The sequence below is a fragment of the Callorhinchus milii genome, unplaced genomic scaffold (genome assembly GCF_018977255.1).
Source record: "Callorhinchus milii isolate IMCB2004 unplaced genomic scaffold, IMCB_Cmil_1.0 Scaffold11, whole genome shotgun sequence".
Taxonomy (NCBI): Eukaryota; Metazoa; Chordata; class Chondrichthyes; order Chimaeriformes; family Callorhinchidae; genus Callorhinchus; species Callorhinchus milii.
This window is the reverse complement of record NW_024704752.1, coordinates 15147157-15174581: the sequence shown is the minus strand read 5'-3', so window position 1 is coordinate 15174581 and position 27425 is coordinate 15147157. Positions and strand designations below refer to the sequence as shown.

General features: G+C 37.8%; 1 protein-coding gene across 1 annotated transcript; it reads left to right on the top strand.

Annotated features, from left to right (window-relative positions):
- Positions 1-1072: 1072 nt before the first annotated feature.
- LOC103175161 (vesicle-associated membrane protein 2-like) lies at positions 1073-26922 on the top strand. The gene is made up of 5 exons (XM_007887992.2): positions 1073-1132; positions 21043-21172; positions 22718-22876; positions 24024-24075; positions 26029-26922. Coding segments are annotated over exons 1-5 (360 nt in total). The 5' UTR covers positions 1073-1130; the 3' UTR covers positions 26046-26922.
- Positions 26923-27425: the final 503 nt, after the last annotated feature.

Sequence of the window (27425 nt, the reverse complement as noted above, 5' to 3'; positions counted from 1 at the left end):
AACGCCATGTGTGTATTGCAGCTGGCATGGTGTGAATGCAGTCAGACTCCCTTTTTTGCACAGTGGCCCAACAATTACATAGGAATCCGTACACCTTGTGGTTATATTACAGTAAACCTCACATAAATCATATCAGTTTGGACCATACATTTAATAGGACTTATGTAAAGTATGAGTTATGTCAAACTTGCATTAAATACAAAATCTTGAACGGGATTTGGGCAGCTGTAGGACTTAGGCGATTATACGTTTTATACAGATAAGACCTGTACGAGTTTTAGTGTAATTTAGTGTAGTTTTAGTCTGTTTACCTAGCAGTAAGTAGGAACCCGGTTGTTAGTCGATTGTCGGATTGCTTTTCCATGGGTAATAATCCCTTCAAACAAAAATCAATTTAAAAAAATAATGATTTGATCTCTCAATCTACGGGACAGTTTGCGGGACACTACAGTGCGCAACTGGCTGCCACGTTTTGCCTGCAAAAATATACGGTCAATTCACTCAACAGTACATCCTGTACATTCTGAGACATCAAGAAGACGTGAAAAAGGCGCTGTTTCTAATGTAAGGATTACTATTTCATTGATTTAAAATGTGTGTTTCCTTGGAACATCAGTGTACATTTGCAAACTAGTGGAGAACAGTATAGTTCTGAGCTTTATCTGACTTGGAGGGCTGGGTTTCTCTTGCTCCCTCTGACTATGTCTAACTTTCTCCCCCTCTGTGTGTGCATGTGTGACTTTCTCTGTCTGGATATGTGGGTGTAAGGTTGATTCTGTGTCTGTGTGTGTGTGTGTGTGTGTGTGTGTGTTGATGTGTGACTCTGTCTCTTGCTTTCTCTGACTGTCTCCTTCTGTGTCTCACTGTAGATGGGTCTGTGACTAGTCCTCTCTCTGTCTCTCCCCTGTCTGTGTCTGTGTGTGTGTGTGTGTGTGTGTGGTGTCTGACTCATTCTCTCTCTGTCTTTTGTTTTTGTTCACATTATTATTTGGGCTCTGCCTCCAGGAGCTGCACTACCCGGATCATTCCTGACGTCAAGACTGCTGTTGCAAAGCCAACACCATCTTTGTTGCGAGTGGAGGGACTGAAGGAAGATCCTGTTGAATATCCTGAACTCAGGAGTCTACAGAATGTAAGTAGAACCAACACACACACACACACAAGGGAAGCTCAGCTACACACACACACACACACACACACACACACACAATACAACATTTGCAGTCAATGGAATCAGCTGCATTGGCACAGATGTGCATCTTTATACATATTTTAGGTATTAATCTCCTTTGGAGAGCCCCAGCTGATCAAGGCGCTGTCCTGTTGCTTTGGTGCTGAAAGGTATTGATCCTCTGGTCAGGCTGCTGGGGGGTGGGGGTGGGTGGGGTGATCGATCAACATCTATCTATCTATCTATCTATCTATCTATCTATCTATCTATCTATCTATCTATCTATCTATCTATCTATCTGTCTGTCTGTCTGTCTGTCTGTCTCTCTCAGGGTCGGTTTGAACTAAATTCCTCATGTCTGCAAAGGGAGTGTGTGTGTGTGGGTGTGGGTGTGTGTGGGGGGGGGGGGGGGTGTGGGGTGGGGTGGGTGGGGGGGTGTGTAGGTGTGTGTTTTGGGTGTATTGTTCTTTAAAGAGTACAGTCGATGCCACTCTGTGTGGCTAAAACAGTGACACATGTGTTTGTTGAGCACTCTTCCCCACCCAGGATCAGAACTGTGATGGTCAGAGTGTTAATGTTGGGGGGGTGGTGGGGGGTATCAGTCTCTGTGAAACTAAGGCGAAATGGATGAAGTGGACTTTTTTTTTTCTTGAGTATCAAGTATTAGAACTGAGTTCTGGGTTTGCGTACTTTTGAGTGTATGAGTTTCACATCTAACACTAGTAAATGATTACTTAAGGCTTGATTGTACTGAGACCTGCATTTCATTGTAAGAGGATGTAATGCGATATCTGTTATCATGTATTCACATCCCAGCCTTGTCATCCATCTAGTTTCAACTGTTAATGGTCGTTGATCATTCTGGAGGATATGAAGGAATAAAACCTCGACCACAATGATCCCCTTCTTTACAGGATTAACCGAGTCTTGTTATCATTGCAGCTCAGATGATAATTCATTCTTTTTTTCCCCCCCATTCCTACTACAGTATCAGTTGCGGGCCTTTAACCTGTCCTTTTTTTTCATTAAGTGAAAACCATTGCTCATTGTTCAATACGGTTCCAAAGTTGTAAAAAGGTAGCAGAAAAAACAAGTAAGTGGAGAGCAGGTGGTTAGATGTTGCCAGAGATGTGTCAGCAGAGAATATTGAGCGAGATAGGTTCCACTTGAGTGGGGTCCAGGCAAGAATACGTTCCAGTATCAGACGGTACTGCGAGTTCGACTGAGTAAGAATGCAGACACGAGTAAGATCATATACAACAATAACTTGCAGGACACTCTATCCAAAACGTGGAAAGGTGCAAAAAAGGCTTTGGATCAATGACTAAAGTACGAATAAATTACTAGCATGAGAAGAGTTATGACAAAGATCTCTTCTGCCTCTATTCTCTGGAACTCTATCCTGGAGTCCTTCCACCTCACCCCATCCTTCCTAATTTTAAACACTGCTTTAAGACTTGCCTCTTTGAGCATGTATTGGGTTACCTTTACCCTCATCATCTCTGCTTCTCCCGCCCTCCTCCCCTCCCCCTCCACCAGCTCAGTAAACAACCAGCTGTGTGAAGAACTTTCAAGATGCCTTCTGGCATGAAAGACCTATCTTAATGTCCATTATATTCTATGAATTCTATTGCTGTGTTTTAACCCACAACCTTCTAACCCAAAGTTGCCAACTAAGCCAAAACTGTTAGGTCTACTGCAGTTTGTATCTTGCTAATTCTGAATGTGAGTAAGTTGTGTGTTACAAGGCTGTGATGGCTGTTTATGAATCTATCTCTTTATATGTTTCCAGTTATAGTTTTTTTTTGTCTATGATCTATCTCCAAGTTGTGTTGGGGGTTTACAAGCTTCTATTCTTACAGCTGCTTTCCTGTGTTTCCACTATCCACTGTACAGAAATTATGGCTACCACAATTGGGTTGTAATAGTCCTGAAAGTTAATGGTGTAAACATATATAACTTTGTGTATATGAAATATATATTATAAATATAAGGTTAAGAACATAGGAAGAGGAGCAGACCATTCAGCCTGTCAAATCCCTCTCCACCCACCATTTTATTAGATCATTGTGTGCATCTCAATAACATTTCCCTGCCCTGTCACCATATCCCTTGATACCCTCTTAAATATTTAATAGTATGCTTTTTTCAGCTACAGCCAGATGTATGACATGAAAAAGACAATTGGGCCGCTCCAGCATGATTCACTTTGGATTATGATCATTGCCCTTTGTTTTTGTTGTCCTCTGGTGTGTGTGACTCAGTCTAAATGGGTAATCAATAAAATTGGTTGCATGCTTTAACTTGATTGAAAGGTGACTCAAGGATACTTTATTTTCAAGAATGTTTCTTCAGATGACTAATGTGGTTTTCCCCCTTGCTGCTACAATTTCATCCGTTAATTATTTACTCTGGGTCCTACAGACACTTTGTTATTTTGTCCAGTGCCATTTGGAGATCTTTTTCTTTAAATTGGAACAGTATTCACTACAATACAACAGTGAGTTTTAAACATTTTGAAAATGGAAGTATGTAAAATAAAACTAACTTTACATTTAGCATAGTTTAAAAAAGTTAATCTACTCATTAACATTTTCATAGAGTTTAGTAAAAGTCTTAACTAAATCCTATTAAACCTATAATTTTTTAAATAAAGAATTGGAAAACTGTAGATTATATGGCTTTCAAATGATTTAATGTCAAAAACAAAGAGTGAAAGAAGAATGTCACAGGAATTACTGTAAATTGTACTTTATCTTTACAAAATGAGCTCTTATGTGGCTACAAAAGAATGCGTTGCATGCCAACATATTTGTGTGAAAATTTATATTAAAATGGCTCATTTTAATGCCAGGACTGCTGGCACTCTCAAGCACAACAAGCTGGATGAGTCATTTATGAGTCATTCGGTTTATTAATGTCTAAAATAACTGAATAACAGTATTCACTGCAGATATATCAATCTCTTTGTTTCTAAGACTGAGATTTTAAGAATGTGAATAAAACTGTGTACATGACCATAAATAGTGGAAAAAATTGACAATGATTATTTTATATTAGAAAGAAAACACCGTACGATTATTCATAGAAGGTGGACAAAAACTTTGTTTACCTAAATAGTAAACCCAGCCAGAAGAAAGTAAACAAATATTTAGCAATAGATTTACTTTTAATCAAGCTTGACACATTTTTATACGCTTACTCACAATCAAATATTTTGAATGTCCAAACCACTATCCAACAACAGCATCCACAACAACAAATTACATTTGTATAGTGCCTTTCACATTGGGAGGACGTCCCAAGGTACTATCCGTCATTCCCATTTTGTGTGTGTGCGTATTTGTGTGTGTTATAATTACAATAATGGCTATATTAATCTTCTTTTGATCTGAGCTACAATAAACCTACACATCCTTAGGTTTCTTCTAACATCCTGTTCCTCTTTTTGCAAGTACATTCTTTCCATGGCTGCCATGCCATTTCCTTTGGATCAGCTTGTACATCTACAATCTACTATTCTTATCCATTTTCCCAGTCGGCCATGATAAAACTGTTCCCTCCAATCATACCGTTCCCTTCACCCATAAATTTACTGTCACTAAGCTCTGCTCCAGGCTTCCATTACTTCTGTGGAGACCAGGAAAAAGCTATCACTAACCCAGTCCCCAAGTTTCCCATCTTCTATTCCATTCCTTAATGTGCAAAATTTCCAATAGTTATGTTGATGAATAATGCTCTCAACTTACCACAGTGGGAACAATTATACATTGCCAATAGAAAAGCATCCAGTTGGCAAACCTAAACAAACTTGATACAGTGACTTGATCATTATGACAGCTTCATTGCTGAAATATTAACTGTAACCTACCTTAAATATAAAGACATTAAACAGTAAACTTTTTTAAAAACAACTTATTTTCTTAGCTTTATCCTTCTATGATCCCTTCTGCCATATTCTCTCAGTTCTAATGTTTTATTACTTTCTACCGTTTTATCGTCCTATTTAATTTTTTTCTCTAACTTTAAAACTTTAGCCCTCACTTTTCTATTTTCTTGTTCCAGTCGTACCATTTTGGAAGTCAAAGTACCTTTTTGTTAAAACCAGTATTTCATTAACCGAAAGCCTACTTTACAGAATGGGTGTTGCAGCCAATGAAGCATGAAAGAGTGAGTGAAGTTTAACAGGAGGCACAACAGACATAACGATGTTTATAAGTAATTTGTGAGTTAAAATGAGTTAAACTCATAGATGACCACCCCCGAGAGATTATACCTGAACAAGTCTGCAAGGGTTAAAGCAATAACAAAGGGCAAACTTTGTTTTACTGATTCTACAAAGCTCCATTCAGGAGGCCTTTCAATTTTATCTGTTAAGGAACGTTGGAAGCCTTTTCTTATGGGTAAGTGTTACTATGGTTACGCACATTTATTTGGAACTGATAGCACGAGCTGCCTTGTCTTTTGTTGCTCTTTAGATATGTCTTCGTATCAGTCTGAAAATTGTCGCTATACAGAAGCAATGTAAATCCATCTGATGTTGAGATACTGTGCAAATCCCCAAAGGGGGTGCACAGGCTATAAAATGATTTGTCATTTGATACCTAACCTTTCATTAGCCTAACTTATTCTTGATGTCAGAGTGATATGTTTAAAAGCTGGAGAAACACAGTGCTTTTTTTGTGTACGGTATTGTACACCCTTATTTTGTATAGAAGCTTACATTTCTCAATATAATATGTATATCTAATATAAAATGCTAGCTTATAGTTATCTACAATAAAAATCATCTGTCACTCCTCTTTAATGAACCCAAATCTTCCTTATTTACCCTCTTTATATTGTCCACACAGCTTTGAATGAGTAGCAAATTTGCTCAAATAACTTACGTTATCAGAATAATTGATCAGATTATTTAATTGTAATCACACCCAGATACATATCCATTGTTCCATATTCTTTCAGTTGAAAGCAGAATAAATACTAAGTGGTTTACAGACCAGCTGAAACATTATATAATTGTCTCTAGATTTGTTTCACAGTGCTTTTTTAAACAAGAACGTTGGGTGTATGTTTCAGCCAAACAACCCGTTTAAACATTGTGAAAATATTGATGCTTTTGTTTCACTGTGTAGTTTTTTATTGATATTCATGAAAACATCTTATTGGCATTAAGTTTTTAAAATGTTGGAATAACATTAAAAATCACTTTAGAAATTGTGTTAGAAATTATATTTGTGGAAATGTTATTTTGTAGTGCATCATTTTGTCCATGTTCCTTATTATTGCGTATTGAATGCAATGAAACCATATTTTCCAGAGAGTTAACACAATGCAGAGGATTACGTATGATTATACTGCTGTTGTAACTCTTTGTGGCATCAAATAACAGGCACTTTATACATTTATTATTTGGCAATAAATGACTGATAAATAAATTATTCAGTGTTTATGTAATATGAAGATAAATTGATAAATTGAGAGTCTTGTCGTAATCCTGTAACTAACTTGAGAGTTTTGGGTGAAATCATAAACTAAAGAATGAATCCATCTTTTATTCATTATAATATGTAGTGTTCGAGTTTATTTTCAAAGCATTGGCACGAGGGTTGATATGTTCCAGGTCCAGTGCTTGCTTTTCTACTGCCAATGTGACTGCTGAGTTTTACAAGCCAGTTAGGAGTAGAAAGTGATTTACAAGATTACAATAATGCTACACGGGAGTTACATTGGTGGACATTAGATGGGGAAAGGCCATAACTAAATTGTTGTAAATAAAACTGATGTAGCACCATTACCACTGCAATATCCTTTATGTACTGTAAACCAATACAAATAAAATTTCAATGGTATGAACTGAAAACACATCCTATCGAACCGACAGGTTTTAAAAACAAATATTAGCAGATGTGTGAGACACATGGTTTAGAATTAGTCACATAGTAAATAATTTGGCAATATTCATTTGGGACCATTTTTGTTCAGGTCAATTGCTATTTTATGGGTCTTTAATAACCCACCATCTCATATCCTTTTTAGTGAGCTTTCTCAGTCCTAAGCGATTCAAGATATAATTTGAGTTTTCAAGGTACCTATAAAGTTGTGACTTGTCACATTTCCGCCCCCTATTTAACATGGTTAAATTGCTAAATATTTAGATAGCAAATTATTTGGCTGTCAGATACAGCTGAGTTTATTACTTTACAATTGAAAAGGTGCCGTATGCCTACAATCTTTGCCACATGTCTTATTCACATCATTTTGTTTAGGAATAACTTCCAAGGTGACAGTTGCACGTCCCAAAGGCAATTGTGACATTGCACCTGTTTTCCAAATGATCTTTTCTGTCTAAACAGGATGGAACTCTGTGCCTGTGGCTAGAAAAAAAGACTCTAAAAATGTGCAAAGAAAGGTTTGCTGTACAGTAACACCCATCAACAGAATTCCAAAATTAAAATGAAACCAGTCAAATTGGCATATGTAGATCCTATCTGTGACGCATTAATGTGATAATTAATGTCCTAGGGGGGGTGAGTTTCAAGAGGCTCTTCTTTCTTTTGTCTTTAGCTCTATGACTATTCAAATTAGAAATTAATACAGAAGTGTAGTAATATGTTATCGATTCCATTTGTAGATTTGGATGAATTGCCAAATATTTAGATAGCGAATGATTTGGCTGTTAGATACAACTGACAATATTCTTTACAATTTAAAAGATGCTGTATGAATAAAACCTTTGCCACTTAAGAATTGCAGCAATTTAGTGTAATTGCCAATCTCCTGCATTGATTGTTAAGTGACAAAAGAACCATCTAAAACCAACAAGCCGGTTGTTGGATTTATGATTGACAAAAGAACAGAGGACCCAGTATCAGAGGGTTGATGACATCCTGATTGACAGCACCAGGCTGTAAATATTCCCTGAAATGCCACTCTACCTTTCAAGAATTAAAATAGCTCAGGAAGGAAACTTGAAAGCCTAGCAGTGAATGTGGATGGAATAGCTAAGTTTACCGATGGAATTTAACATGGTGAATCCTTGATAATGGAACATTTCAATCTCAGCAACTTATTGTTTTATTGTTACCTGAACATAGGTGAAGAGAAATTCCACCAGGATCTAGATTTATATCTAGATTTTACATACAGTAAAAATAAAGTAAATCTAAACTCAGGTGGAACTTCTCCCCCAGTGGAATTAGATGAGAGCATTTTGGAAATTGAAATAGAATGCCAGAGCTGAAACTTCTGTTGCGTAGAAAATAATAGATCTGAAACTTTGTTCAAAGCGCATGTACCTCGCCTTCTAATGCGAGTTCATGGGAGACAGCTGAGTTCCAAGCACAGAGCAGAGTGCAAAATAGACGTACACGGTTGAAGAAAATAATGTACATGAAATTTTGGGCACAGATACAAGTTGGACTGACTGCTCTGTAACACACTCTATCAGTATACCCATGCCCTGGCTTGCCACGAGGCTATAAAGTTTTATTGCTGGTCATAAAATGAGACAGCCAGAAATAGGTGTTCAGGTTCAAAGTTCACAAAATGGGACAAGGTCACCATCAAGTCATATTAAAAATTCAATGGTTGTTTTAAATTAATCTGATCTGCAATGTTTATTTACTTTGTGGAATGATCCTTCCTGCTCTGTGTGTTCTGCAAGTGTGTGCACAGCAGAAACACCACAAAGCGTTGTGGACGCAATTGTATACAACAAAATCTGGCATTAGTCCCATTAGGTTTTTTGTGATCTGCCGCTGAGCAGTTTATAAAGGTTGAAAACAACGGGAGAAAAAGCCATTGTCACCTGCGATTGTTAACTTTCCCAGACATTGTGAATAACTCTGAATGTTAACTTTCTGTACAAACCAAATTTGTGATGCTTCTGTTGGCATTCTTCAAAATCTTCCAACACACCTGTTTGGCTGTGCATTCAGGGTATTCCAAATATAAGAAAGTCATTAATGCACTTTTATTTTTCTTAATAAATGTTTTCCCATTAAATAAAATGAGCTTGTCACTCGATTACTGAAATAAACCAAGAAAATACCACAAATATAATACAATTTACATTCATGTAGCACCTTTCTTGTGGGAGGACATCTCAAAGTGCTTGACATTGCTGGCTGTACACCCGAGCTGGGCCTATATATATTCTTGTCCTGAGCGAATATCAGGGATGTACGATCTGTATGAATCATGTCTGCTTGTTGCTAATTGTATACAGGAAGTTAATGTCCAAGTGCTCCTCATCTGCGAAGAAACACTACACCTTGTAATCATTCCAGCTTTTGGTAAGATCACGTTCTCCACAGATACTTGTCGGTTAAATAAAAGGATCAGATCATTCCTGTCTGTTTGTTAATTGGGGTGGAGATGGTACCAGAGGGGGAATCCTCATCTGCAATGAAATTGTGTAGAGTTATCACTTTACCTGGGAAGATTCTGAGAAGATTACAGAACCATGATGTAGAATTAAGCATTAGTGTGTGGGCTTTGGCAGTAAATTCACATACTATTTATTGTTAAGATGTTTCCAAATAGTGCTTACTGAGCTCCACTACTTGTGAAAATCAATGGAAATTGGTTGATGAAGGGATCAGCCATCAGATATTAATTTATGATAACAACCTTATTGACTAGGGCCACAATGGAGGAGGTATAATGGGCCAATGCATCCTTTTTAACTGTCTTGAAGGCTCCAACTTCATAACGGTGATTTTTATCCCATTGATTTCAATGCTTTTATTGGGAAATGCAATGGGTTCTCTCTTTCTCTCCTACTCAATTATATTAAAAAAACTCCAGACATGTAGGAACCATTCCATTGATTTTTAGAAGCAGCCTGTGGATCCCATTGGATTCAGATAAGACAGGCAATGACCAATAGCCCAGGACATTCCAGTATGCGCCTGTGGGACACAATCATTTTAACTGGATTCCCATAACGTGCTGCAAACTGAGCGCTGGCAGTAAGTTCACTCGCTATTTACTGTATAGATTTTTCTAAGTCGATTTTGCTAAGCTCCAATACTTGTTAAAATCAATACAAATTGGTCTATGATAAAATCTGATATCTTGTGATTACTGAATGGATTTTGTAATAATAGAAATGTCTTAATAACAATAGCACATCACCAATTTGACCCAAACTAACTTTTTTTCTGACTAAGTGATTCAAGAAGCAAAATTCAGGGAAGTCATTGAGAGAGGACTAATGATGCGAACTACACTATGTTTTGTGACCTGGTTTGCCTACTTTGTCACACAACACCCTTTGGAATGTATGGCACAGCAGAATATATTACAAAGACCTGTGGAGTATAGTTAGTTTGTTAGTGAAGGACCTGATTAATGCCTCACTCGTAATTGTGTTGCTGATGAATTATCAGGTCCCACAATGCATGGATTATCCCACAAACTTCAATACTACATCAGCGTTAAAGACTGTGTGAATATGGGTGGATATGAGGTGGGGAGGGGCGGGCGGGGAGGGAGGGAATACGTTGAGGAGGGCAGGTCATTAACAGCTGTGCCTAAACAACAACAACAAAATTACATTAGAAGCTCTCCTTTCTGCATTGAAAGTTCAACTGCTTCAAGTTGAAGTCATTCAACTGGTGCAAGTCATTTTCACTGGAGTCTCAACTATAAACAACCTCTTTACTCTTATTTCTGCTTGCCTTGGACCATTAACAAAGACGATCCAATTTGAATACATGGTGCATAGAATACAAATAGTAGCCTGTTTAAGACTATGGCCAGCTGGTTCTGCTTAATGTTGCACAATTGGCAGCGTTCGTAAATGCATTCGATATCAGGAACTTGGTGCCTTTTATATAAAAAAACAACAAATCCATCAAAGGCAGAATATTCCAAAATTAAGTTTAATTTTCTGTGGCAAGTGTGAACCATTGAGCAGAAATTCAAAATATTTTGAGTATTTCAGTTAGGAAAAAACACCAAAGATGTGAGAGATTGAGACAACTGTCTTCACATAAGAAAGGCAGTGATTGCATTTGAAATTCAATGCAGGGAAAAAGGGTTAACTCATTCCTCTTGAAAACAATAGGAGCTTTTTACATACTGTATCTCATTTATATAGCTGGTCAGACTATGGCTCCAAGATACAATGCCATCCTAATACTTTTATTTTGCTCCTTTGCTGTGAAGCATATTTTGGGGGGAAGTGGATGAATACAAAGCTTAGTTATATGCAGCTTTACCTTTGTCCTATTTTGCTTCTATTGGTGCTAATACATTTTTCCAGTAGTTAGGCAAACTCTGACATCATATAATCCACCATTCCTGAGATTCTTCAGAAGAAAAAAAATTAGGAGCATTTTTGCAATATCTAGTCATCTGCAATGTGTTAGAACTCTATTAAGGTTCTAAAGGTTTGAAAATCTGAACACTAAGAAGGAAAACAATCAAGCAAATGTCCCTCTTTTATCTGGTCATTAAATGTCAGACAGGAGCCTGTGAAATGCTCCACAGAGCCAGCCATGCTTGAAAGAGCAACACTAAGCACCAGCTGGTCCACTTAGAAAGGGAAATGAACCATTAGGAATGAAGATGATGTATATTTAATGATGGGCTAATCCAATCTCCTTCTAATCAAATGTTAGCTCCTTATTCGATAATATTTTGCCATTCGGGAAAATAAGTGGCCTCTTTCCCAATCGCGTCACATTTTACGGTTCAGTGAAAAACTAGAGATGTGACCAAGCATGTCTAATTATTAGCTAGGAAAGGGAATAGGACATTCAGCCCATTGACCCTTCTCCACCATGTTATTGGTTATTGGCAGCACTTTATATTTCCAATCATATTTTTCATTTTCCGCCCAGCCGCCCCACCATCGGGGGTCGCGCCTTCAGCCTCTCCGCCCCCACCCTTTGGAACTCCATCCCATATTCCCTTCGCCTCTCTCCCTCCCTTGCTTCCTTCATGGTACATCTCAAGTCCCCCCTCTTCGACCGCTCCTTTGGCCACTCTCCTACCATCCCTGCCCTCCATCCTCCCTTTCCCCCCATCTCCACCACTTGGGTCCAAATCCCTGATGTCAAATGCCTTGGGACGTTCACCCGACATGAAAGGCGCTATACAAATGTAATTTTGTATTGTGTATTGTATCTCTTAACTCACTTGTTATAGGAAGAGAGGTTTGTAAATTAGCTGATAGGACAACATTTGCAAAGCTAGTTTAATTGCCAGTATCCAAATAGAGTGAGAAACTCAAAAAGGAACTGCAAAATCACAAGATGGGTATTTTGTGGGTTGGTAAAGTTTTGGGGCAAGGAAAGTCACGTGCAACATCAATCATCGAAGATTTAAATAGGCCTTTGGGATGGAATTTTATCTATCAGTCAGTCAGTTATCATAAGGGCCTGCACGATACTCATCCTAATTTTCATCAGGAAACAAATGCTCAACATTATTCACTTATAGGTACAGACAAATACTTACAGAATCCCTTTTCCACACACAAATAAGTGAAGCAAAGGGTATTGAGAATTGGGCATTATGGGGTTTAATTCCTCTAATCTCTAAATTTAACAACTTTAACATATGCACTTATAAAATAAGCATACATTTACTTTACACTTAATGGCAAGAATATATTTATTTTTTCCTATTTGCTATCAATTTAAGTTTCAGTGTTCTGTGTTTTGAAAAGAGTTTAAGTTCCGTGATCTCCGCAGTTTATCTCCTTAAATAATGAGGATTAACCTTCTGGTACTGTTCCTGAGTCAACAGTGGAAGGGTGCAAAAGAGCAGCTTGGCAAAAACATACTCCAATCTGTTGTTGCTTCTGCCCAGTCTCTCGCTAAGCAATGCAGTTGAGATCATGAGCTCAGCTGAGTTGGGATCAAATCTGAATCACTCAACTCAATGATGAAATATATTAGTATTCCAAAATGTTGACTCCACTTACTTTCTGCTATTTTTAATATATTTTCCCTTTTGTTTATGAATGTTCCCACAGCAAACTCTACTCAGTTACTGGACAAGATTGGCAGCTAGCATTCTGCTCCTGGCAGAGTCTGGTGGATGTCCCTTGGAGCAAAATGTAGAAAAACTGAAATCCATTACCTCAGAGACAATAAAATTCACACATCACCCTGCCAATAGATAGTCAAAATGTTCTGCTGGTGTGAAGCCCATCAAAGGCCTCACATTAATGAAATGTCAACCTCCATCCTTACTTTTAGCGAATATAGAGATAATCCAGTCCTTTTGTCATGATTTCCAGAGTTTACTCAGGGAAAAAAAGAAGGGATAAATAAACCAAGTGCAATAACTTGTGTGCCCTATAATTGTTTTTCTCATTGTTCATTTCAAACATTCTGCTCATTAAGCATTTGATTTGCTATTATTAGTTACTGTGAAGTCATGGCTGCTGTTGAGAGTGGAAATGAGGAATCAGTTACAGATCTTTGCAGACCAATACTTGAAAAATGAGAGCCTGAAGGCAACTTGTAACTAAAGCCTATTACTTATGAACGCAGCATGGTATACCTTATTCATTCAAATCTAAAGTACGTTTTTTTTTATTTAATAAAAGGTACCTCCAAAATCAGCATGTATCTTGAAAGAAATATACATAGGTAGGTAGGAGTAAAGAGGTACAGAACTGGAGACAGATATTTCAAATGATGTAGTGAGATAAGAAGCTACTAATTTGAATAGCTTTTGAGGTTTGTAAATACTGTATGAATATACCTTGCTTGCCCGATCTTTAAGATGATGAGCTACACTCCTCTGGGTAATTCTGCTTCTTTACCACCATCTGACTCTTTCAGTTTTCTGCCATTGTATTCCCTGTTGGTGTTTCCGGTTCTCAGCAAAGCTTGATTTAAGTGAACTTGATTTTTTCATTACCGCAGCAATTTGGGAAGCAACAGCAAAACTCTTTCTTGCCAACAGCATCAATAGGGCATTTAAGAAAACAACCCTGTCTTAAAATTAAATTTAATATAAAATGCATAATACAGATGCAACCAAATCTAGTCAAATCATCTTGGTGTTAATATGAATGTTCTGTTTTAATACTGCCCATATGAACAAGAACTAAAATTAGAAACGTGAAGAGGGCAAATAGATCCATCTTGATAAAGGGTGGCAGCTGGGACTATTTGTTGGAGCATTAAGTTTCACTGGAGAGGGCGGCAGATAGGTTTGATTTCCTACTTGAAATTTCCGATCTAAACATGGCTGTGGTGGAGAGGCCAATGGCCTTTGTCGCAGGTGAGGCCAGGTGATAAAATTGGACTTGGTTCTGATGCCCTTCGTGGTTGAATTGTCTGCTGACACTCACTATCTGAGCTGACACATTCATTGTTGTTTGGGACAGTAGCTGGACGATTGCCAGCAACCATGAGTCAATGCTTTCTCTTTGTTGATATTCCCATGAAGGGTGAGGCAGAAGCCTGTAGTATGTGAGATCAGAAGCAAATAAGCAAATCTATGTTTAGGACTTTATTCACGTGTGTCAGTTATATATCATTCACAGCGCTAATGCAAAATTATTCTAATTGTCCTTTATCATGGTTTCTTAAACACTATTTCGTGCATTGAATATCATCTTTACTCTCTCAAACCAGTAGTTTTGCATCATTAATATTTGAAAGACTGTTTTGCTCTGGTATGGAAAATTAATGCATGACAAACAGCTGGTGAGGAGGATGAGTGAGAACACACAGACCTACTGTTGGCAATCTGCTGAAAGATTTCCTCTACACTGCATTTTCAAGGGAATTCTCTGTACCTACATTAGGCATTTGAGAGGTATAAGCATGGTCCCAGTACAAGCTAAGAGTTGCTTTTCTGACATTTGAATCAATCTGGAAAATACTTTGATATCCAAATTTAGTACAGATGTAGCTGCTTCTGTGCTATGAAATCCTATAATGATTCAATTCCCTGTAGAGTTATAAAAGTACATGGGGAACTGGTTTCTTTGAGGGTGACATTTTGTTCTTTAGGTGTGCAATGTGGAACAACTTTGCATAGTAACTGGATGAGTGAGTCAGTTCTTAAGTACACTTCAGTCAGGATGTGACTTTCAAGTGCAAGTGACAAGTGTATCAGAAGTACAAGAGGAAGAAACATATGTACTTATGTCCTGATGGAAATGTTGGTTCTTGAGTTTAAATTAAAATGGTTCACACAAGACGAGTGCAGGAGGCCACAATATTTGCTTCTTACAGTATGGTCATTTCTTCTGATTTTAAATGTTGATCTCAATTCTTGAAATAAGAGCTTCTCACAAATTCTCCTACAAAGTGCCTTTTGTTGAGTTGATATAGGCAGTCTGAATTTTTAGAGATATTATCATTTTAAACTCCCCATCCTGCAAACATGTCAGAGAGCAAATTTCCAATCGTAACGAATATATTTACCAATGAGTAATCTACGTCCATCAGAATACACACTTTTCTTTCACCTCTAGAAACCAGGTTCAAATCTAGTCTCGATTAACCGGATAAAAGTTTTCTTTGTCCATAAAGAACTCATAATTATATTCTGATTCCAGATTAACACCACATGATCACATTGGAAATGCCAGTTCCACTTGATTGCTTGAAATCCCCAACTCTGGATGTTGAAACTGGTCACTGATTATAATATGGAATGACTTCACCAGCAGCAGAGTGAAACACAGAGTGGTACCTGATAGAGAAAAGAAAATGTAACAGTGATATGCCTCTTGGTATAAGGCTTCTGCCCCAGCTGAAATACAATGAGACTTGGTTTTCATATTATTCTCCTGCCTGTTGTTCAAATGGATTTGAAGAAAGTTTGAAGTAATGCTCTCCTCTGCATATCATTTGTTGGGTGTATACATTTATTTATTTGAACTGAGTTTTAGTATTAACTAAGAAGGCAGTTGGTGCTGTGTCAATTATCTCTCTTTAAAGGTGAGGCAACTGCCCCTGAAAACAGTATTGAAGGATGAATGGATTGGTGCAGACTGAGAAGAACAAATATTCTACACGAGACAATGATTTCTGGGCTTCTGAGTGGAAGGAGAGAAGGAATGAACATTAACTGTGGAAGAAAAGTAATCAGAATTGAATGAAATGTGAGGATGGATGAATTGGAGGTTTTACTTGAAGGGGTCAAGGAATATTTAGGAGATAGTGGATGCAGTGAAGTCAATAACATTCAATGTTCAGTGGACATTATGGGCTGAATGATGGATTTTATGGCACGTCCGGTTATATCAATATTGATACCTTGACCTTGACCTTAATACCACCAACATGTTGTTTATATATTCACAGAAGTTCACACTGAATTCAGAGATGCAGTTGAAGTTGCACAAAAGAGTAACAGTTCATTTTCATCAACCCAAATATTTGTTTAGCTATAATCACCAGAAAATCCCTGTGGGGTTTGGATTCAGTGAATAATTCCTGAATCAAATATCTTCACAAATGCATATTACTGCCACTGCTCTGTTGTTCAAAGTACCAATGACTAAAATTTCTTGCAAGGTGCATACTATCTCAGATAAATAGGCTGTCAAGGAAACCTGGCCCTGTTATCTGACTCCAAGCTTGTGTTTTAAAGGAAGAATGAAAGACGAGGTAAAGAATAAGGAATTCCATAATCGTACAGCCCTAAGAAAAAAAGGATTTAGAGTAGGAGATGGTTTGGTCATCAACAAGTGGTTAGAAGGAGAAAGACTTAAACTCGTTCTGCATAGGAGTGAGACCTGGTGCTTTGCTTAGTACCAGTTCTGTCTGCAAAGTCAATGTGAGTGTCTAACAGGTTAATTTGACTTGTTTGCTTGCTGATTCATTATTTCTGCCAGCTGCCGTTACTGGTGCAAAGATGAACTCTGTTCAAATCAAAATTTTGACTCTGCCATCGATGACGGATGTTGCTCATTGGTTTGCTCCAGTGAATGGTCAATACAGCATCCAGCACTTGGAACACGTCAGGAGTCACACACCAGTGCTGAGGCCACGACCTTTTTTTCCTTTTAATTTTTATAAATGATTCCTGTTTTTCAGGCAGGAATTGCACCTGACTTTATCAGTTCAACTCAGATGATGGTGAGTCATAGACTGCAGACTGTTAGTTGCTAGGTTGCTGCTAAGGGATTTTAAGCCTTGCTATCATGTTAGTATAAGGCTTATAAAGGTGTCAAAAAAGTCCCAGAAGAAAGTCGTCAAGGACGTGCATGTTATTTCTGAGGTTAAACTTTAACAATATTTGTATTAAAAAGCATGTTTGAAAAGGCATGACTAAACTTGATCTGGAAATTGAAAACATGGATTGTTTTGAAGCCTGGCCTTTATGTTAGTACTCCACAAATATGCTAAGTATTGTTGTTATGTTAGCATGTTCCTGTAAAATGATATTCTAAAGACCCTGTTTAAAAACCTGTTTAAAAAGTGTAACTGGAACAAACAAATGCAAGAAAATAAAATTGGAAATTATGACTTACCAACCACTACTGATGTCCAATATATGTTTGTTTCAGTTTGTTTGCTGGAATCTGTCCTTGAGTATAAAATGTTTGGAATCCACAACACTGGTAGGATCAAAGTGGTATTGTACATGCCATAAACACAAACTGAAGTGTTTATGCTGTAATAATATTAATAATAATCCTTGTGTTTGATATAGTGCCTTATCACGTCTTCGAGAAGTCTCAAAGAACTTCACAGAATAAACTGTAAAGTGAATTGACTGTATATTTTGTGGGTGAAATACCCACTGTATCATTCAAAATGGTAGCTAAAGTAAAATAGTGACATAGTTTAAATATAGTGATAGTAAAGTAATAAATACCTTGAATACTTATATCTCAACAAATGATTGTCTAAAATAAGAAAGCAAAGATGCTTTCCCAAGTTGCATTGGAGACTTGAAGTTAAAGAAACAACAATTCTTATTTCCAATAAAAGCAATGTGTTGGATTACTCATTGTGGCAACTCCCTTGATTTTAGATAAAAGTTGTTTATGAGCGTAATAGCCTTCATGGCTGAGATTTAGCACATTTCCATTTAGATTTCCAGTCTGCTTTGTCATGTCTTACCTGTCTTAGCCATCTGTCATTGTACTCTTTCTGTGAGTCTATTAGCATTTAACTGGAAGGGTTTTGTTGGTGTTGCCAATAGTACTCTGCAAGACATCTTTTTCTGTAATATTTTCAGTAACCAGCCTCCCCCATATCCCTCCATTCCCTTTTCACATATGTGTACAATTCTCTTTGGAAGTGATGCCTGTTAAAAAGAAGCTGGATATTGTGATGGGAATACGATTGGGTGGATATTCGGGAGGGATGAAATCAGAGGGGCTGAAGGACCTTTATCATTCACACCAATCTTGTGACAATTGAGACATTTTCTGCTCTGTTTTGCCTTGGCAACATGTTATTGTCAGTGTCTAATTATTTCTGGAAAGAACATACTCAGCACAATAGCGGGGATAATAAACTACCTTTCTCTTCTGTGGTAGCTCCTTTTCTGTATTTTTCTGTAATCTGCAAAAATAAAGAATGCACACGTTCCCTTTAATTCCCAGAGAATAGTAATTATATGTAATTCAAATGACAGTATTTTCAGCATAATTACCATTAATTAATAAACTTTTCAATAGAGGATTTGTGAATAGTAGTTATGGATATTCAAAACTAACACAGAATAAGGCTCAAAGTCAATGATAAATGGGTTAAAAATATATCTTTAGTTTCTATATATTAGGTATGTATTAAACTAATTTCACTGTAACCTTATTGAATGCTATATGTTTACAGAAATACTATAAATCTTGAATATTTTGCACATAAGTGCACCCTGACACAATTTGTTGCCTGCAATTTGTTTGAGATGTTAATTTCGGAGTATTGGCAGATTCTGGGAAGTATGTTGTGTGTGGGTGTAGAGTGTCTCATCAACTCAGTTGTCTGCGTGTCAAACTGAGCTTTAGCATAAATTAGTTAATGAACAGAAAAGATGTCGCCATGGTTTGCCTTGCTTCACCTACGCTGCCTCTTTTGAACAACCTGAGCAGCAATCAGCAGTGACAGATTTTTTTTAAGATGCAGCATGTAGGTGGTTCATGTGGATCTGACTTGTGAGGCTGAATTTCCCCTTGTGCTATTCATAGCTGTAAACAACATTTAGTGGGAGAATTGCAAAGGATGCCAATTAATATATGATCAAGGAATTTTATTTCTATCGGGCTCTGTCTGCTGGCGTTTGTGTTGCTGTGATTAAAAGTTGTCTGTGAGTGGGTGTGAGTGCAAAGAGCAGCAGGTGGGCCAATTAATTGAGGGCTGTTCTTTGTTTTGTGATGAATTATAGCCCATTTTGTGATAAAATGTGATTTTTTTTCCAGAAAAGTTGCATGGGACCAAAGGCACGACTGTTTTATGATTGAATAAGTTTTCTAATCTCCAGATGGAATCTACCTTAGAAAGATCATTTGGAAAATGAATGATCAGAACAGGACCCCAGTTGGTTGCTGCTTTTAACTTTTAGGGCTAATCTGACGTCTGCTGGAATATTAAATGTAAAGCAGAAACAGGAATCCAAATTTGTATTCATTGAATTTACTTTACATTCCAGATATTTATGCTCCTACAGTAGCAGTCTGTTTTTATTCTACAGGATCGTGCAAATAAACAACTTGATGAATCATATTATAACGAGAGCTTTGCGTATGAACATTGTGTGACTGATAATGCTTCTGTCAGTGAATCAGCCATATTTCTCGGTATCAGTGAATCAGCCATAATATTGTTCAATTCACCCAGAAGTGCATGAATGTCATTTTCATGCGGATTATGATGGCAGAGATGGCTTCTCTGGGCTGCTCTGAGGCACCACCTTGTGGCTGGAACATTGCTACCCAAAAGACGATTGCTCGCCTGCCCTCTCTCGTGTTTGGGTGAAAGAGAGGAACAAAAAATGGCAAATTATGCAAAATGTCTCCATTGTTCTGAATTAGGTATTTTCAGGTGAGGAGAGGATTCAATTGCCAATACTGTCTTCACCGACTACACTATGTGTATGGAATCATATGTATGTACAGGTCCCAATTACAGAATCCATTCCAACTCATTGAATGGTGCAAGTTTTCTGTATTGTAAAACATGGTCCGTGGGAGTAAACTGACTGATATTTAATAACAGTATAATATTTAATAATTTAATAATATTTGAGATAAAAAGCATCACTGTACAGAATGCCATTCTCGCTGTGCAGAATCTGCTTTCGTACAGATCATTTCTTCTGAACATTTACTGTGAAGTCTAGTGCAATCTCATGAAAGTTTTCTGACTCTTGTACTTGAGGATGCTGGAACAGATGTAAAAACTGACATGTTTGTACCAGACTGTACCTTTTCTTGTAGGTCACAAATGTTCCCTCTTCCGTGTGCTTGTACACAGATACAGTATCCACCAGTTTACTTGTGATTGGTACATGTTTTGGTTCTCTTCCCTTCCCATCACTTCTGAAAATAACTACATCTCATCTCTTCTCCCTTCTCAAACAACAGAACACTCACTGATTGTTTTTGTTTCAAAAGGACCCTTTGGACTCCCCTTTTTTTAAGATTTGTATGATCATTATTTTCATTCAAAAATCAATCGTTGCTGTTTGTTGTTACATTTGCACAAAGAAGATGTGCTTTTCTGTCAATGAAAATTGGAGGAGATATCAGCAAAAGGCTTCAGATATAACCATAGCAAAATTAGACTCAATGATACTCAGAAATAAAGCCTTCCAGTGTCTTTAAATACAGCTCCTATTATTCTGTCTTGTAGTTTCGCTGTGTGTATTGCACAGTGGTGTGTTTGCTACTGCAGCTCAAACATCCTTAACATCGTATTTGTTTGCAGGTCAGTCCCAGCCCAAAGTGCTACAGGTCCGGGAGCAGGAGATGCTAATTTTGGGCCTGGAGGCCCCACACAACCACCCAACACAAGCAGCAACAGGAGGCTGCAGCAAACACAGGCTCAGGTTGATGAGGTAGGTCACACTCTAATAATAATAATAATAATAATAACAATAATCCTTGTATTTGATACAGCGCCTTATCACGTCTTCGAGACGTCTCAAAGCGCTTCACAGAATATACTGTAAAGTGAATTGACTATATTTTGTGGGCGAAACACGGTAGCCAATTACGCACAGCAGTGTTCCAAAAACAGTCATGGATTGAGTTACCAAATATATTTTTTAAGGGATTATTATTATTATCCCCAGAAAAGCACTCTGCACTGATTTATTTGAAGTTTAAGAGTGGTGAACATTACTTGTTTGTCTAAAGTGCAAAATGTGACATCTATTTCCAGATATTTATTTGAAGGCTGTTAAACATGCAACAAAAATACAGTCGTTTAAAAATCATAGTGGTTGTTTTTCTTCTCAGAATATTTTTACAATGAAAATGAAGTTCATGTTTCCAAGAGTTGATTCAGGCAATGAAAACTACAGTCTTAAGTTTAGGTCTGTGATTATAACAATTAGTTCCCAGTTATAAGTTATATGTTATAATAGTGTTGGAGCACTAATAAATATGCAATATCTCTCCTGTTCCTAGTCCCCCACTACCAAGAAAATTGTGTTTTGGATTGGATTAATAATAATATTAATATTAATCCAAGATTGGAAAATATAATGAAAAATAGCTGACTAACAAAAAATTTGGATCGCCATTGATTAAATGCCGATTTCCATTCAGAGTGCTTTATCGACTGTTAAACCAACAAAAGTTTTGAGGCAGAAAAAGAAACCTCGTACAATTTTCTATGACAGTTTCAGAGTTACAAATGCACTGTAGAAAATAATAGACCAGGATCCAATGTACGAGGACAGTATGATTTGCTATTATTGAGATGTCCACTGGATGGCACTACGTTTCCATGAGCAGGTCGTATGAATCTGATATTATTTGAGAAATGTTTACTGACAAGAAGTCTGGTTACACAGTTTAAAATCACTGGGATATAACTGCAGAATCTGTCTACATCTTTAAGTTTCAGAATTAATCTGAAAACCGTTTTTTTTTCAATCATCTTTGGAAACAGGATGTTTCCGCTGTATTTTAAAGTAGTCGCTTCCGATTAGATTTGCGTAACGCTTGCAATGAAAGAGCACTTGAAAAAGTGCAACGGAAAGATAACCTGCACGGCAGATTGAGAGAGAACGGCGGGCTTTTGTGTGTGGCTTGTGTGACCCTTCTGATAATAGCCTGCTCACAAAATCTTTACATATGATAAAGCCCATTTCATGTTGGGAAAATGTCACAAGATACACTGTGAAATGCTCCCAGTGAGGATAATTGGGAAGCTAAACATATATGGAATGTGTCCCGCCTCCCGCTTTGCCCACCTACCTTCCCATCTTCAGGTCGCGCCTGAAGACCTTCCTCTTTGACTGTGCTTTGACCCTTCCCCCCGGCTCGGTGTCGTGATCTGCCACTGTCAAGCGCTCCAAGACGCTACCCTGTGTGAGGATCGATGTATGTAAATCTCCTGAGGAATAAGTGTTATCTGTGCCTGTTGGTCTCAGGTGGTTGACATCATGCGGGTGAATGTGGACAAAGTCCTGGAAAGAGATCAGAAGCTGTCTGAGCTCGATGATCGTGCAGATGCCCTTCAAGCTGGAGCGTCACAGTTTGAAACCAGCGCTGCCAAGCTGAAGAGGAAGTACTGGTGGAAAAACTGCAAGGTGAAGCTATGTGCAACCACTTCTGGTGGAAATCTGAGAACGAAGGTCAAATCCAAAGGGATTTGGCACCTGTGTGTGTGTGTGTGTGTGTGTGTTTATGTATTTATTTGAGGTTAGGAATGTGGCTTCCAGCCTGAAGCAAAAATAAAAAAATAAGTTGCTTTAAATGCAGACGGAGATTGCACTGTCAACCCGAAGGAAGTTTGCTTCAGACCTAGGTAGCATCAGAGTGGAGTGTCCATGAGTTGGCTTGGCATACTTCCATACTGGAAGGAAGGAAGAAGGAATTCCACTAAGAAATACCACAAATTAGATCCTAATTTTTTTTAATTTTAATATCAGCCGTGCTTAAGAGTATTCAAACCCAACTGAGAATTCCATGCATCCCCCCTACACATGGAAATTCCATAGATAAATTGTTGGATATATCCCAATCTATGCAGAACATCACCTGCAAATCAAATCTCAAGAGTGATTCTTCATTTGGCATTTTATAAAGGAAAATCCCTGATGTATCCTCGCAATGTAAGATTCATACCTTCAACAACAACCAGAGAATCGGCCTACGGAAGTGTGTGTTGCAAATAACATAATTAAAGAATGTATTAAATAATTGCGACAGTGGTTATGATACAAATAGTGGGATTGTGATGTTTTTAAGAGCAGTTTTCGCATTGCTGGCTGGTACAGACCTTCCCCAGATGGTAGCAAAGATCCACTGCCAGAAAACAAACACATTATTGTTGACAGTGTCTAAGCAGCTGTTTGATTGTTGTCAATGAGACTGTGGAATCTGCTCTACAGCACTGGAGACTTTTGTATCACAACCACTTCTCACCAAAGCAGATCTGTAAACTAAACAGACAATCGGAACATCATCTAAACCCTCAGTTTACGCCGCTTGGATGTTGTGAGCTCCAACAAAGGAACGCAACAAGTAGAATGCTTGAGCTTTTGATGGGATCAACAAGGAAAAGAACAGCAACAAATTACATTTGTGTAGCGCCTTTCAGGTCGGGAGGACGGCCCAAAGTGCTGGAAAAAGAATACAAATGTATGCAAGAAAGGCACATTCGGTAATCGTTCTGTTGATGTGAGATGATGTGATTTTTTTTCCCTACTCTAATTTCTCTCATCATATTTACAGATGATGATTATACTCGGAGCAATATGTGCAATCATTATCATCATTATCATTAGTAAGTATTTTTACAAAGCTTATGAATTCTGCACTGCGACTGCTCAAACCGGCTGCTTTAGTTTGTGGATTTAATTTTGCTAAAAACAGAATGGCTTGAGCTGCAATTTTGCCCATTTGTACAATTGTCCCTTTGTCTCCAAGCATTCGCATATTCCACCATGTGCTTCACGTTGCACATTCAGCCCCATGTTGGTAGTCTATGCACCAGGGGTGTAAACAAATATTTTGAATGTTCCAGTGCTCAATTTAGGCCCCATTGTCGATGATCTTTAAGTGGGCAAAGAGGTTGTGAATCAAACACGTACGATGAAGAATATTAAATTAAAGCATTGATTAAATGCGATATGAAACCTACTTATCGGGGAACTGTTTAGTGGGATATAAATTTGACAAGCTATAGGGAGTAGGGAAAAGGATAGGTATCAATCGTGAACATGGGAATTAGCAACTAATATTTAACATGGACCATCTAGAGAGCATGGAATGAAGGATTGGGTAGGATTAAACTGGCAAAAGAGTAGGGCAGGATATAGAGATAAATTCATCACATTCACTGATATCAAAGGACACTTAAAACTAACAAAACTAGCAATACTACATAAATCTTGTAGAACATGACACATCGAATGGAGAAATCAAAGTGTTGGTGTCGGGTACCAGGTGCAGTCAGCTGCCCAGTGTAATAGGGACGGCAAGTACTGGAGCTATTATTAAACTGAGTGGGAAACTGAATGAGCCGAAAATGGTGCCTGCATTTCTATGGCATCTTGAGTACATTGTGTGGAAAAAAATGGATCTGGATAGTCATAAAATAGTTAGTTTAATTAGCAGTAAAGTATCATCCAGCAGTGCGGTGAGTGTGCTTCTGGATCCTGCGCAAATAGAAAGCATGCCATTAAGAAAACCGAGAAGTGCAAAAATACACAAAAGCACACTGTTAATAAAAGGTTATTAATGGTAGGGGTTTAGTGTTCCACTGTAACTGGTTACTGATGAAGAAGGTAGCATTAAAAATGGACAATAAAATGAGTGGAGGAGCAGGTTTAACAGTTCTATTTTAGTATAAAAGTGCTGGGGATTATTCATCAACTAATATAAAAATAATAATAATAATAATTCTTGTATTTGATATAACGCTGTTCACGTCTTCTAGACTTCAAAGAGCTTCACAGAATATACTGTAAAGTGAATTGATTGTATATTTTTGGGCGAAACACAGCAGCCAATTGCGCACAGCAGTGTCCCACAAACAGTCGTGGATTGAGTGACCAGATTATTATTTTATTATTTTTTTCTTGAGGGATAATTATCAGGCGCGTGGAGTAAGGAAACTTGCCCAAGGTTTCGTCTTGCCGGGAATCAAACCCAGGTCTCTTGCTTGCTAGGCGAGTGCTCTAACCACTGAACTACAGGACTCCAATATGTACTAAATCATTGTGGTACAGGATTATTTCTCCTTCGAGTCTTCTGCTATACTTCCATCAAAATAGCTTTTCTCCCCTGACACTGTAGAGGCCTCCCAAAAGAATTAACTACTGTTTTAGTGTATAAAAAATCTAATATGAGAGAAACAACAAAGTGATTTAACATTGATTTCAATGTGTTTGAATGTTTTATATATAACAGTACCTCTAAACGATGAAAGGTTTTTTTTCCCCCACAAGCCTGACATCCCATGGATTTAGCTGGTTGCTTTGAAGTGCTGCTCTGTGATATTTTGTGGAATTTCAGGCATATTTTATTTGCAGAATTCTTAAAAAGGTGAAATACATATCATTCAAATTATACTGGTTCACCACAACATGCATTTATATAGCGCCTCTCACGCAGGGTAGAGTCCCAGTGTGTTGGAATTTATAGCTGTGCATCTATAAGTAAATGTTAAGTCCTATTTCTTTCCAGCTGTGTTGTTTGCTGTGATTTTGAACTCTTATTTCCAATTCTCTTACAGTTTATTTCTGCACCTGAAGAGCCGAAGTCCGTCCAAAAATACAGCCTAGCTTTGTCCTCGTCAGCCACACCTTCTCCAGTGTCAGATATTATTTGTTAACCTCTGCTTATGCCCATAGTTGTTTTTATTTTGCCTGTAAGTTATCTTTAGTATTCAACTGGGTGCATTGAGTGCTGTTAACTAAATTGTAATAACGATTAACCAGCTAATTACTGCCAAATAGATAGGTAGGTTAATGTCTTACACGTTCCGAGGTAAAACTAGCACAATGTATGTACACTGACCTTCAAATAGTTGGACCATGTTTCTAAATATAACTCCAAGTGACTTTTTTTTCTAAGTTGCCAAGTAGTCTACCGATAGGCTGTAACAACATGAATGCCCAAAGCCTTAACAACCATCAAATCAAAACCGCTGATTTGAGTCGTATAATGTAAAATTACATTTCTCAAATTACAGATCTGAATAAAGAATTTTCACACATTAACAAAACCCAGCATCCATTGCCTCCATTGCTCGGAGGTTTAGACCAAGTCATATGAATGAAGTTTCAAAAGAACGCAGTGTTCTATTCAGTATTCAGAGCTTTCTTGCAGCACAAAGTATAAACGTAAATGACTGAAGGTTTCATTGATTTGAAAATAATAAGGAGCAGTTTAGCGAGTCAGTTTTGAGCCCAGTGACCTTACTTGTGTTACAATATCCGTCAGCCTCCACAATAGACCTTAACATTATATTTCAGGGCGGTGACTGCTGGAAGGTGGGTGATAGTATTGGGCAGCAGCTGGTGTACCAGTCGGAATTCACATCATCAAAAATCTGCTCTCACTTTGAATTCCCAACAAACAAAGCACACATCAGATTTATTTGATAGAATACTTACAATACAACACGAACTACAATACATATATACATTTATATAGTGCCTTTCACATTGGAAGGACATCCTGAAGCATGTAACAGTGCTGGCTGGGCACCCCAGCTGAGGGTGGGAGCCGAGGAGGGTGGGAGGGTGAAGATGGCCGAAGGTGCAGTCAAAGAGGTTGGTCTTGAGATGAACCTTGAGCAAGGTGACGGAGGGAGAATGGAGATGGAGAATGGTATTGAGATGGAGTCAGAGGAACTATTTGAAACGTAAACACAAAAACACTTTAATTCTGCCAGTGTAGTAAAAATTGGCTACACAATGGGGTAGACCAGAGCGAGAGAGATGGACCAATCAATTAACTCACTGTAATACATGATCAATACAGATCTATCTTCAGTCCAGTGTCGACTTAGATACTGTTTATAGTGATCATGGACCACAGGATACCATAACTGCAGATTGATTGTTGTGGAGACTCCAGAATAATGTTTTACAAGTGTACCTCTCTGTCGCCATCATTCTGCTTTGT

Bases quoted from the DNA above. Each gene is read 5' to 3' on its own strand.
- LOC103175161 (XM_007887992.2), top strand. The intron at 21,173-22,717 runs GTAGGTCACACT...TGTTGGTCTCAG, and splicing joins CACAGGCTCAGGTTGATGAG to GTGGTTGACATCATGCGGGT. The intron at 22,877-24,023 runs GTGAAGCTATGT...TCATATTTACAG, and splicing joins ACTGGTGGAAAAACTGCAAG to ATGATGATTATACTCGGAGC.